The sequence below is a fragment of the Cyprinodon tularosa genome, unplaced genomic scaffold (genome assembly GCF_016077235.1).
Source record: "Cyprinodon tularosa strain WSP-4 unplaced genomic scaffold, ASM1607723v1 ctg927, whole genome shotgun sequence".
In the NCBI taxonomy this organism is placed as follows: Eukaryota; Metazoa; Chordata; class Actinopteri; order Cyprinodontiformes; family Cyprinodontidae; genus Cyprinodon; species Cyprinodon tularosa.
This window is the reverse complement of record NW_024039704.1, coordinates 552,294-564,838: the sequence shown is the minus strand read 5'-3', so window position 1 is coordinate 564,838 and position 12,545 is coordinate 552,294. Positions and strand designations below refer to the sequence as shown.

At 36.5% G+C, this 12,545-nt stretch overlaps 1 protein-coding gene across 3 annotated transcripts in view; it reads right to left on the bottom strand.

Moving 5' to 3' along the window:
* The window catches only part of LOC119776356 (gamma-secretase activating protein), a 48,300-nt gene extending 37,133 nt beyond the window's left edge, over nucleotides 1-11,167 (bottom strand). The window contains exons 1-17 of one of the 3 annotated variants that reach the window (XM_038274733.1): nucleotides 10,796-11,167; nucleotides 9,689-9,759; nucleotides 8,035-8,091; nucleotides 7,873-7,942; nucleotides 7,556-7,603; nucleotides 7,344-7,432; nucleotides 6,519-6,588; nucleotides 6,332-6,381; nucleotides 5,942-6,052; nucleotides 5,794-5,850; nucleotides 5,660-5,706; nucleotides 5,480-5,565; nucleotides 2,969-3,046; nucleotides 2,798-2,884; nucleotides 1,756-1,848; nucleotides 1,503-1,671; nucleotides 551-629 (exon numbers count right to left, since the gene is read on the bottom strand). In XM_038274733.1, the coding sequence (XP_038130661.1) occupies nucleotides 551-629; nucleotides 1,503-1,671; nucleotides 1,756-1,848; nucleotides 2,798-2,884; nucleotides 2,969-3,046; nucleotides 5,480-5,565; nucleotides 5,660-5,706; nucleotides 5,794-5,850; nucleotides 5,942-6,052; nucleotides 6,332-6,381; nucleotides 6,519-6,588; nucleotides 7,344-7,432; nucleotides 7,556-7,603; nucleotides 7,873-7,942; nucleotides 8,035-8,091; nucleotides 9,689-9,759; nucleotides 10,796-10,883 (1,350 nt within the window). In that variant the 5' untranslated portion in view covers nucleotides 10,884-11,167. Of the gene's footprint in view, nucleotides 1-550; nucleotides 642-1,502; nucleotides 1,672-1,755; nucleotides 1,849-2,797; nucleotides 2,885-2,968; nucleotides 3,047-5,479; nucleotides 5,566-5,659; nucleotides 5,707-5,793; nucleotides 5,851-5,941; nucleotides 6,053-6,331; nucleotides 6,382-6,518; nucleotides 6,589-7,343; nucleotides 7,433-7,555; nucleotides 7,604-7,872; nucleotides 7,943-8,034; nucleotides 8,092-9,688; nucleotides 9,760-10,795 lie in introns of all 3 variants that reach the window. The other 2 variants (XM_038274731.1, XM_038274732.1) reach the window with 2 other exon arrangements.
* Between the last annotated feature and the right edge of the window lie 1,378 nt (nucleotides 11,168-12,545).

The following is a 12,545-nucleotide window of genomic DNA, read 5'->3' as shown; positions in this document are numbered from 1 at the left end:
TCATTTCATCTGCAAGGGCAGCTGGGATATCGCATTTTCGATGGAATACTAATAAAGTCTTAGTCATACTCGGCATGGTGTCCAAACCAAATATCAAGCCGTTTATTTCTGTCTTTGACTCCCACTTGTCTTCTCCTCTCACTGGTTTAATCACAACATCATGTAATGTTTATGTTTCTGCTGCCTTTTTTTCTACCAACTCAAGGTTGACACCTACAGCTTGTATACAGAAGTGCAGAAAATGGGAGATTTTAATGGGATCTATGAATTACTCCCATGGAATCAATTTTCCTTGAGGAGAGGTGTCTGAAAGTGACTGTATATGCATTCTTCCTCCTTATTTCCACCCTCCCTCTTTGCCTCAAGGAGAGCGCATTGATCTTGTGTTGCCCAAAACCCAGCAGCAATCAATGGCTTTGTTTCTCTTGATTTTATTTTCCACAGATATTATTGAAATGCATTGCCAAATGCAAGAGTGAGCTCTGTGACTATGGATTTTAGAGGTCAATATATTTGTCCACACACTCTGTTATACTGTCTGCATCTGCACCTTTATTTCCAGCTTCGGGTCATCTCCCATGAAAACAAGGAGGCAGTGGAGGGCAGCCAGGCGATGAGGGTCGGTCCAGCTGCGGGGACACCTTGGGCAAAGGTGAAAAAGAAGAAAATTGCATTTAGAACATAAGTGGATGCAGATAAAGAGGCTAAAAGCTGACATAATACCACTATTAGTTTAATATGCAACACAAGACACAGGTATATATAGAGACGGACATAAATCCTTTTTACAAACAATAATCTAAGTAATGCTTTGGTGGAAAGTCCTAAACAAACAATTTCCTCAAGAATTTGAAGATGTAGAAATAGAGCCAATATCATCAATATCATGAAAGATGGTGGCGGCAGCATCCTGGTGTGGATGTGCCTCAGGGAGAGGGAAGCAAGTCAGGGTTATCCACAGATGAATCTAGAGCTAAATACATACTGGAAAGTCTGTTACTGGCTTCAAAAGTTTTTTTAAACTAGACAGAGGTGCACCTTCTTTTTTTATGGTCTAGTCAAAGTTCAGACCTGACTCATTTAGAGCTACTTTCTGATATTTTCAAAGTTCATAGTTATGTTATGCAGAATGTGTAAAGATGTAGGGGGTGTGAATACGTTTTAAGGTTTTCCACATGCATGTTTGGTAAAACAGAAATCCAAATGAAATGCTGACTCACAGGTACACAGAGGAAAGAAACCCAGATACATCTTTATTGAGTCGGATTGTTCTTTCCAAGCTGTCGGCTTCCAAACACTGATTATATTTCACATTCTGGAAGTGTATACGTACAAAAATAACTTTTGCCAAAAAGAAAATAACCCTCTGTTTCCACCTGACTGCTTCTTTTCTCGCAATGCTCCTCCGAAACTACCCTCTGGTATTTTTTTGTCTGCTTATTTTTAGGACATTTGAGTCACAATTCCTGTATTTCTAGACAAATGTTTTGCATGCAACTCACCCAGGACGTGTGTCTGATCTCAGTATCTGCAGCAGGTAAGCAGGGCTAAGCTCAGCTGTGTGAATTGACCCACTTGCCAGCTCCAAAAGATGAACGCTTGTTTCATTTTCTTTGTGCATCACCGTGAGAGCATCTGACTGATACGGAAGGCCTAAGTTATCATCCTGACCTTAAGAGGGTTGGAACAGACAGAGAAACATGCTTATAAATCCATTTTTATGTGCAGCCACCACTAAGCTTTGATTTGAGTTACCAGTTAGAAAAAGAGAATGACAGAGCATCTCATGCTGTCTGGTGTTGATGCAGTGGAGGAAATAACCCTGCAGATACACCAGGATGTAGTAACCTGCATGTAAAAGAAACAAAGTCAAATTTTTGGTGCATTTTTGGGATTTTTTTGTTTGTTTATTTTGCAAAAGCAGCAAAAACCAGAGTTTTTTTCTACAAATAAATCGAAATATCCTGCACAACCATTTCATACTCTCTTTCCTTTTACAAAAACAAATCTAATATGTTATTGTTGGGATTTTAATTGATTCTCCAATCATGTATTTGCAAATAATACATCTCGTTTAATGCTGGTGAAGATTCTCAGTCATTCCAAAAAAAAAGTTTAAAAAAAACACTGGACTTTTATTTCTAAGTCTGAGGACATTTTACATCCCATCCAGGAAGCTTTCTGAATTCAAAATGTCTAGAGTACTATCCGGCTTTATAGAACAGCCCAAAAAAAGCCTTGTTATGGCTTAGAAAACATGCAAATTGAACCAAAATGGGTCCAGCCCTTTGTAATGGGGAGATGTTAAGGTCGTTCTTGGCATGTAAATAACCCAAACTGGCCCATGCCTCTGTAATGGGGAATCATTAGGGTTGGAAGGGGAGAACTCAGGTTTCAGCTCTCAAAAACCTATAATGCAGCGTTAGAGTTGATTCCTTCTCACTGTCATCTCAATCTGCATCACCATGAAGGTGGTCAAACAACGACCCTAACGACTTCCCATTACAAAGGAGTGGACCTGTTTCGGTTCAATTTGCAGGTTTTCTAAGACATAACAAGGCTTTTGTTGGGTTACTCTATTAAAGCCTGGAGCTTAATGCTACTCCAGACTTTTTGAATTGAGAAAGCTTCCTGAATTGGAAGAAAAACATTTTTCAAACTTGGAAAACAAAGTCCAGTGGTTTGTTTTCAACTTTTTTTTTATACGTTTTGTTATCTTTTCCTTCCCTTTTACAGTAAAGTTTACATCTTAAAAGTATCCTGGTGTTCGTTTATGCTATATTGTGTGTGCAGAGACCTATGGGGATGAAGAGCGGATGGAGCTGGTGTGAAATCTGTGACGGTTTGTCGTTTCCAGGAGACACTCTGAACCTCTTGCTGCAACCTAAAGAAGTGAAGTGAGAGGAACCAAATATTTTTCCATGCTGAGGATGAAATAAGTCCAGGAAAGAGGTAAAACAGTGCTCACCTTTGTGAACTAAAACCACTGTGTAGGTCAGCTCCTGTTTTTCTTTTAGTGGCTGACTGTAGCAAATACACATGCTTCCTAAAAGGTCAAACCAGAACACAAATCAGTTAGATTATAACAAATCTACTGGAATTTCTAATCTACTTCCAAACAATTTATTTATCTCACATTTGTAAAATAAAAGAGCAAGAAGGAGAATATGAAGCTTCAAATAAATGCATGCATCACATAACGGTTTAACAAGATGTTGTTTGGTTTTGTTTCCATAGAAACCTTCTTTTTATTTAACAAAAACTCCCGAATTACAGTTGTAGATGTTTTGTAGGTTTGTGTTTGCAAAATGAAATAAATGTTTAAAAATAAAATATTTCTTCACAATTCAGGTCACAGCGATGAGGCAAAAAGCACAATGTTGAAAATAGTTACAAAAATAAAAAATAATTGAAAAATGTTGGTATTTCCAGATTTTATTGTCTATATGTTCCTTTCATTTTTCCACCCACCCCTATATGTAATTTCTTCCTATCTATCCTTCAACTTTCTGGGTTTTGAAATTATATATTTAAAGCCTTTACACCTCATTAAGAACATCTGTATCACTAGCTTATAAATAAAGTAAATATAATTCAGATGAACAAAGAATCCAACACCACAGTGGATTCTGTAAAGAACTGATCTTTTTTTTTTTGCCCCTGACAACTTCTATAGATGCTTTGTTCTGTTTTCTTTAAGGCATAGATCTAAAAAATAAATAAATAAAAAAAAGACAGAGCAAGTGGGGAGACCATGACTGAGGCTTTGTTGTTGACGAAAAAACATAAACCAAAAATACAGAACCAAAAAGATAACAGAAAAAAAAACAATTTCCTGATTTAAAGTGTCCTATTGTAAATTTATGAATTTGTCACCTAAGAACATATATTCCCACTTATTAATATTTTTAGTGGAATTTTGCAGTATAATAATTAATCAACTTCCACATAGAATAACAGATCAAGGTGTTTTCCTACTTTCCATTGCATTTATTTATCATAAAAGAATTTTGAAATAAGTTCTTCCTCTTTTTTCCAAATGTTTCATCAAAATGATTTTTGTGATTGAGAAAATGCAGTGTCTGGAAAAATGATGTATATCCATTTAAACCATTAACATTTTTTTCATGCTGTAAAAACAAAGTTCAAATCTGTTAGGGTTTTAAACGATAAATTAACACAAATTAGTGTTGAAGGAAAAGGATTCATGTCTTTTTTCATATCTACAATAAAAAGGAAAAGAGTTGCACTTGTATAAAACCCAGTAATCGATACGTTATGGAAATGCCTCGTACAATAGCCACAGTTGTCATGATCTTGGTGCTGATGACTCATTTCATTCACCTACCTAGTTCCACCCAGTTCTCATTACCGTTCATCTGATCCACCTGCTTCAGCCTCTATTTAACCAGCCTTCAGACCAGTCATCAGTGCCACAATATTTGAGCCTTTGGGGAGAGTTCTCTAGCGTCCCCGTGTTTACTGATTTCCTTATCCTGACCGTTCTGCCTCTGGACCTCTAACCCTGCCTGTTCCTGTTCTGATCTCTTTGCCTGACCTGTCTTCTGACTCCTGCAACTGATTCCTGACACCGCCCTGGATTTCCCTTTGGTACCTCTTTGCACCTCTAAACTCCTGGGTCTGGCTACTGAGCACCTCTGCGACACCGGCCAAAACTCCACCCTCTGGATTATCCTGCATTTCTTGGTCTGCTCCGTTCTGATCTCTTGCCTGTCATCCAACCTCCCAGAGACCAGCGCCTGGGACTCTCTGGAAGGCGCTGGCCGCGTCTCGTTGTCAGCCGACCAGCTGGAACCAACCTATTCCTATGGGCTCGGACTAAGCTATAAGACCAGGTTAGTGACTCGCACGTCCATAATCATCCTCTGCCAGATGGACATGGTCACTAATTGTTGTCTCCTCCTGCAGAGGTCCCTGCATTTAGACACCAAAGCTGTTCACTGCAGTTCTGCCTTCAATAAACCCGTTTTGTTAGGTCTAACTATCTTTCTGCCTCGAATACTGGTCCTATTGTTCTGAGCCTGACAAAATGGGCTAAATCTGTTACATTTACACATCCAGTGACTGAAATTGTTATAAAAGTGTTTAGGGCAAAATAGCTCAAGCTGATTCGGACTGGCTGGATAGCACGTCTGTAAACCTCAGTATAGAAGAAAAGCCTCACCTACAGATTAATCCTGCCATTGTGGGCTTGTTTCCCTGGAGTATGTTTGCAATTGTACAAATTTGAAAAACCATGAGTCCTTTTCCTTCCGCTTCATAGTAATTTAGCTTTTTCTTAGTTTACATATAAAGATATTTGTGGTTGTAATGCGACAAATTGTCACTGCAACAAAACCCTCTACCATGTGCTGTGTTTAAAAAATAATACAAAAAATAGAAACAAAAATATTACACCTGCTTTTTTTTCCCCCCAAACAATAAATATATGTGAAAACAAAGGACGTAAATATGTTACCGATTTGGTTTGTGAAGACCTGCATCCTAACAAGCTCCTGCTCAGGTTTTTCCACATGATAGTGGTCAAACCCCAGACTTACAAATCTGTTGGACACAAACACACACAGCCAACACTCAAGGTCAGGATCAATGCAGAATACAGATTGGTTTTGCAAGGCAAAAGCAATGCCTTACTTACCTTACTGTGCAAAAAGCATTAGCAGGCAACTCTAAAACGAGCTCCAACTGTTTAGACGGCATAAGAAAATTAGTGAATGCTAACGCACAGTGGTGAAAATCACAAAAGGTTTCTAACGTTATATTATTACCTACCACAGTATCACAGCTATGGCTTGGGTGGAACTGAATGCATCTCAGCAGGAACTTGTCCTGCGAATAATATATTTATGTAGCTTGTTTTATTTACAGCTTTTTAATCAGGAGGAAAAGGACTAAGGAGCAGGTATTTGTTATGCACCACCTTGCGAGTGAGATAGTAAAGCCTTTGTGTGTGTCCGTCCCACTGGACCCAACAGAAATCCTCTACAATCTTTTCCGCCGCTCTGGACAAGCGCTCGGGATTTGAGATCACCTGGTACACATACATTTGTATTCAGCCTTGCAGATGCACCAAATTTATAATGCGAAATCTCCTCTAGAGGATAACACACTCATAATATTATGGCTCATGTTGAAACAGTATTCTTTGCTCACAGCTTTGGTAAATGCATTACAATGATTTTTCCTAATTATCCATTGAACGTGTGCTTTCTTAGGCTTGAGAAATGTCCACACAATTTATCAGACAGGGCAACCTGAATGCAAATGACTTCTGTTTTACAAAAGAAGTTGGAAGAATTGTATAACTTACCACTCTGTAGCCTTCATGTTTGCTTAAAAGTACATGGTATAGATCCACATCTGAAACGTCAATAATTCAATGTTTCAATATGTTTTTTCTTTTCTTTTTTTAGATTTTCTGTCTGTTTTCATCATGTATTCTGCAGCGGATTTTTTTAAATATACACTTCAAAGAGAGGAAAAAAGCTAGAACTGACATCCGTCTTCAGCGAACAGAAGCAGATGGCTCTCCAGCCCCGATTTCCAGTCAGTTTCTTGATGGAGGAACTACAACAAACATAATGCATATTAAAGAAAGCCAACATACCATGCATAGAATTTTTCATTAATAAGCCCCTTACAACATATAATTTACTTCTACTGATATTGCCTTAGAAAAAAAGTTATTTTTGTAAAACGAGGAAAACACTGCTGTTTTTCTGACTTTTCTCTTATATTCTATATACCCAATTTGATGGGTTTACACAATTAATATCAGTTAAATAATTCAAATCGATTGCTAAAGCAATTAATTGGATTAATTTTGATGAATCAATTATTGAAATAATCGTCAAATATTTCAGCAAGTGATTAATCGTTGATTGGAATGTACAGAATCTGACACATCATTAGCTAAAAGAGCAACCTAATCAGGGTAGAAAGGATGGCAAAATTGTAAAACATGTATAAACACTTTGCATTTAGGATAAAAACCTTTTTTAGTGTGAGAATCTATCCAAAACTTCTTATATGGCATGAAGTATCAGGTTCACCAGGTTTTAATTCTGTATTAATTCTTCTTTAAGTCGCCCTTTGCTATCTGATTATTAATCGATTAAGTAAACAAATAATTGACAGATTAATTAATCAATTGGCGAAATAATATTTAGTAACAGTCCTACATAAATCCTTATGCTTCTAACCAATCCCTGATTTCCTTTTCTTGAAAATACCTGCAGGAACTCTACAATTTGATTTTTAGCTTTAACTGAGATCAAATCCATATTTAAAAAGAGAAATCAGGCGACATGTTTAAACCATACCTGTACTTTAACTCTGCAGTCCACTGCTTTGAGCACCTTGGTGTTGTTTATGGGATGGATCTCAATCAGCAGAGTCAGACACTTTGATACTAGACAGATAGGCAATGCGAAGAAATGTTCATTAAAATAAAATAAAAACTCCTGTTACCTCTAAAAAGGTTTTAAATCACTTAAAGGGCAGGAATTTTAAAAAGCAGCATGGTGGATGTTACTTGGTTTGAGTCGTTCCTGTCCCCTGGTGTTCTGTGCCAAGCTGACAGCTGAAAGTATAAAAGAAAAGGCCAACGTAATGCTGCAGAAAAAAAAAATATCTGTATTCATTAACTATGCTTTGCCATGCCTGCACAGAATATATAAGCTTCTTCCCTGGTTTTATTTAACACATTTCCTCTATTATAAAAGCATAAAGTCTTACACCTGAGTGGCTCTCCACATACACACCCTTACATTTGATGTGAGGGTGACAATCAGGTTTACAGAATGACTTTTCCTGCTGTTAGATCTGCATTCGTGCATGACAGAAGCTCACCTAATAATGTCTCCTCCTTGTTCAAAGAGCAGCTGCTGACACACACCTGTTTGTCGAAAGTGTAGAGGAGCTGACGGGGCAAAATACACAGGATTCAGTGTGTAGGTCTGCAGCTACTAGATGCAGCACTAATGGAGAACTCTGTATAAACAAACTGGGCACCTTGTTTTGTTTAGTGTTGGGGTCATATTTCCCAATCCTGGTGGTGCCTGTTGCTCCCTTTTAAGAACAGAACAGAATATTATGTTAGGGTCATCAAGCATGTGTGGTTAAAGGGATACTGCAGCTTCTTATACATCTAATAAAACTATACATCTAGTAAAACCTCAAGTTAATCATTTCTCTTTCTAAAGAATTAAGGAGCTAAACACCAGGAGCTGCTAATAAAATGTTAACTGATCAGTAATTAAAAGCAAACTGCTAGGTGTTTGATAGTACAAAATCAGAGCTTACTAAGGACAAAAAACTACTGAATATGGTGGCAGAGGAATGATTATTTGGGCTTAATCAACAGCAACTGTAGGAGGAGTTTTCATTGCAATTTTTGGGTCAACCAGGAACTCATCTGTATACAAAACAAGGGGCCAAGATGAACTTATTTCCTTTATCTTCAGGCGCCATAAAAGGGGACTTCAGTTTAAGTAGCACCCACTTCCTGTATTAATATGCTCTGGTGTTATGGTTCTCCCCTTTTGGACTTCTTTTTGAGTTTTTCAGTTATTTATGTCATTCTGTTTTGTGGGTCAGTGGTTTTGTGTTATATTTAAGCTGGGTTGTATTTCTTGAGTTACTCTCTGTTACCCCGTTGTGCCATTCTCCTTTCCCCTAGCTCCCTTCTAGTTACTTCTATCCACACCTGCTCCCAATTAGCTCATTAGTCCATTCCTTGTTCTATCCCCCATATAAACACCTCCACTGCAGTTCCTCACTGCTGGTTTCTTGTTACCTGGCTCCCTATGTGTGTTTTCCTCTGACGTCTCCTGTTCTTTCATTTCCTGTATTTTATTCTTGGAGTTTGTTTCTGTTCTCTTTTTTGATTTCATTAAACCTGCAAGAACTCAACCCTGCCTCCCTCATGTCTGCATTTGGGTCCTCAACCAACTTCCACCCAACTTTGACATCTGCTTAATGTTCCTAATCTGCTAAAAGCACATGGCTCTATTTTTCCATTTGGATATAACCAGAATGCAATAAAAGACATTACTGTCATGTAATAAAATCTGTTATTTAATCAAATTAAATACCTAAAAAGTGAAGTACACTCGGACTAGCGAAAGAAAATCCCAAACTCAGGCACTCAGAAGACATGACAGTCCTCAACCTCTAAGAGCTGCACATTCTTTAGGGGGTCTATCATTAAATATTCATACTGTGAAGCAAAAGAGCAGACTAGTTTCCAATTCTAGATACGATCCCAAAAATACCCAAAAGTGTCAAGCTGATTTATAGCAGAATAAAGAGAAAGTTTCCCTTTTTTTCATTTGATAGCACACACACACAGGAATGGTGTGCTATGAGCTATTCCATATAGGATGAAGCAGCCTTTAAAATGTGATCATATTAAGATACTTCAAGTGAAAGAGCAACATAAATAATACGGCATTTTTATATCAGTATTCTGATCAATAAAAATGTTTAATTATAAAGTGCTTTGCTCACAGAGGACAAGAATGATCACATGTATCATGTTGTGTAAAGCCTTAAAACTAAGCATGCATGAAACGGCTTTAAACCTAGAAGGGAAAAGTTTATAGAATGAAATTAGCTTAAAGTGAATCTCATGCAGAATGTAAAAACAATCAAATATAGAGCTTACCTTCCAAGAATAAAGCATACTCCCATCTCGTTCAGTGTTAAGGATTCGAGGGTCCACATCCTCTGAGTATTCTGGTGGTACAGTATTATTATCAAACCGTGCAAAGAATTCATACCCCCCTAAACTGTTCTACTTATATTCTCAACAAGATTTACATTTGGCTTTTGACTGGGCACTCCTAAAACAATAATACTTTATTTAAATAAAATGGCTAGATGTTATTCATCTGATGGATTCTGCATTGCTTTTAATAAGTTTTCTCTGAAGAATTGGCTGCATTTATTTCCATCTAACTTCCTATCAACTCTAACCTGATCTATTGTCCCTATTGATGAATCTTCTTCATAGAGCATGATGCTGCCACCACCATGTTTTACCATTTAAGCTTTTTTTCTCTAGACTGTTTTCTAACAGATATTTTTTTAAAGGTAGACTTTAAAAAGGGGATGACTATAAATACATGTTACACTATTCATTTTAATAAAATTATTCAGAAGAATCTAAGATGATTTCTCTCATTTCAAAATTGTTTACTACTTTCCATAGTATAAAAACCCTTTTAAAATACATTGAAATAAATGGTAAAAAGTAGCCTCCATAGAATCAGAGTCAAAATCATGTATATATTTTTCAATGTACACAATTTATTACTCACTAATTTTAAAATAGTTAAAAAAAAATAGACAAAGAAAAAAGTTAATATATAAAAGATCTGTGATTTGAAGTGCATTATTTTAAAACCATCCAGGCAATTTATATAATGCAGCATGACAGATAGAGCTCTACATATACCTATTTTCTTTAACAAAATTTTAAAAACTGGTGAAAAGTGTATGTATACAAATGCTTTATTACTATTATTTGCAGCTATAACAATTATTATAACGTTTCCGCTTTATAAAAGGGCAAACAGCTCCACCTGCTGTTGATTATGCGCATTATCAAGATGGCTATATAACAAATCACAGCTGCTCTGATTTCTTTCTAGCTGATTAAAACTTTTTAAAGATAGTTGAGTAATAATTGTTGATTGTATATTTAAGCTTAGACATATAAGTTCAATTATTATTTTTGCCAAATATCTCTGCAAACACCTGAACGCCTCACCTTTCACCCTGCAGACTGAAGCCTCTTTCCTGAGGAGATCAAACACCACATCTCTCTGCAGGTCAAACTGTTGCTTCAGCTTTAACATGCTTCATCCAGTCCGCTGTATTGTTTGTTTGTTTGTTTTCTCCAAATCCGCTCGCAGAAAACAGATTCCTTCTTAAACTCAGGCAGCTTACATCTGGTTTCCGCTCACATCATGTGACCCAGAGGGTTTTTAAGAAAAGGCTAAACTACAGACTGCACGGATAAGCTTAGATCATACTTCCTCTGGACTTGTCAAACTTATTTTTAATAACATGCGGAAACAGCAGGCTGTTTCTGAGTTAACCACACCCTCTCCTGGGATCACACAGACCTGCTGCCATTGGTGCGATGGAATGTCTCACTGCAACGCTGCAGCATTCCGCAGGAGAGCTCACAACTTTAGAGTAGCATTTGGTTCTAAAACAGACTATATAATAAATAAAATACTAGTTTAACAGATACACAAATATAAAATTATTCTGAAAACCTTTAATCTATCTTGGCAAAAGGGTAAAACTGTTGATTTTGAGGAACATATACTTTAGATGAATGGTATGATCTAATCAACAGGTCTACAAATTTAAACAGCGACTAATTAAAACCGGGAGCGGTTGTTCCTATAATTGGTGTTTTTTTGTTTTTGTTTTTTTTTTACTTGAATTGTTTAGTTCTTATTTTATATATTTATTGGACTATTTGACATTGTAATGCCTGTTGAAGGACTGAGTGTTTTTATATTGTTTTTACTATTTTTGTATTATCTAATTTTGTGGTTTTATTCTATTTTATATAATTGTATCTGTGCTATCGAGCAGGTGAATGTCATCTATCTATCCATCTAATCTATCTTTCTATCTATCTATCTATCTATCTATCTCCCTCCATATCCATCTATCTATCGATATATATCTATCCATATCCATCTATATCTATTCATCTATATCAATATATCTATTTACATCCATCTATTTATATCTACATCTATCCATATCCATCTATCCATCTATATCTATTCATCTATATATATATCTCTCTATCCATATATCTATATACATCTATCTACATCTATCTATATATATATCTATATCTATGTATAGCTGAGATTTTAATGATTAATAACAATAATTGACCTCATCATTACTATCATTGCTATTATAAACAATCCCTGTCTCCTGGTTTCAGGGGATTTATAATCTACCATCTCCAGTTTAGACAAGGGCCCCAATTTTTGTGCTCATTCACTCATGGAGCCCATATATTTCTCCTCCACTCTGACTCATTGACAGGTTAAATTGCTGACCATAAAATTTGTGACGAGTCAATTTTCAACACATTTTCTACAATGCTGTTACTTTGTTGTTGTTGTAATTGTTAGGTAGCTCATAGCTCTGGCTACGCCTTATGTCATGCTTCTTGTTGTAGACTGGTTGGGGGAATATAGAGGCCTATGGTTTCACTCATTTACTGTTTTATATCTTCTCACTGTCATGTTAAGGGCATTCATCTGCACCACAAAAATTGGTCTACACAGTAAACTGGCTACAGAGGAAATTTAACACCAATTTGGAGTGGAACCAGCCCTTATTAACAGAGTTATATTCAACTCTGTAGGAGTTAAAGTTACACTTGGGTTTGTTTTTTTGTTGTTGTTTTGTTTTGTTTTTTTTTGGGGGGGGGGACTCCTAAAGCATTAATACCTTTATTAAAGCCCTTCTATACGGAA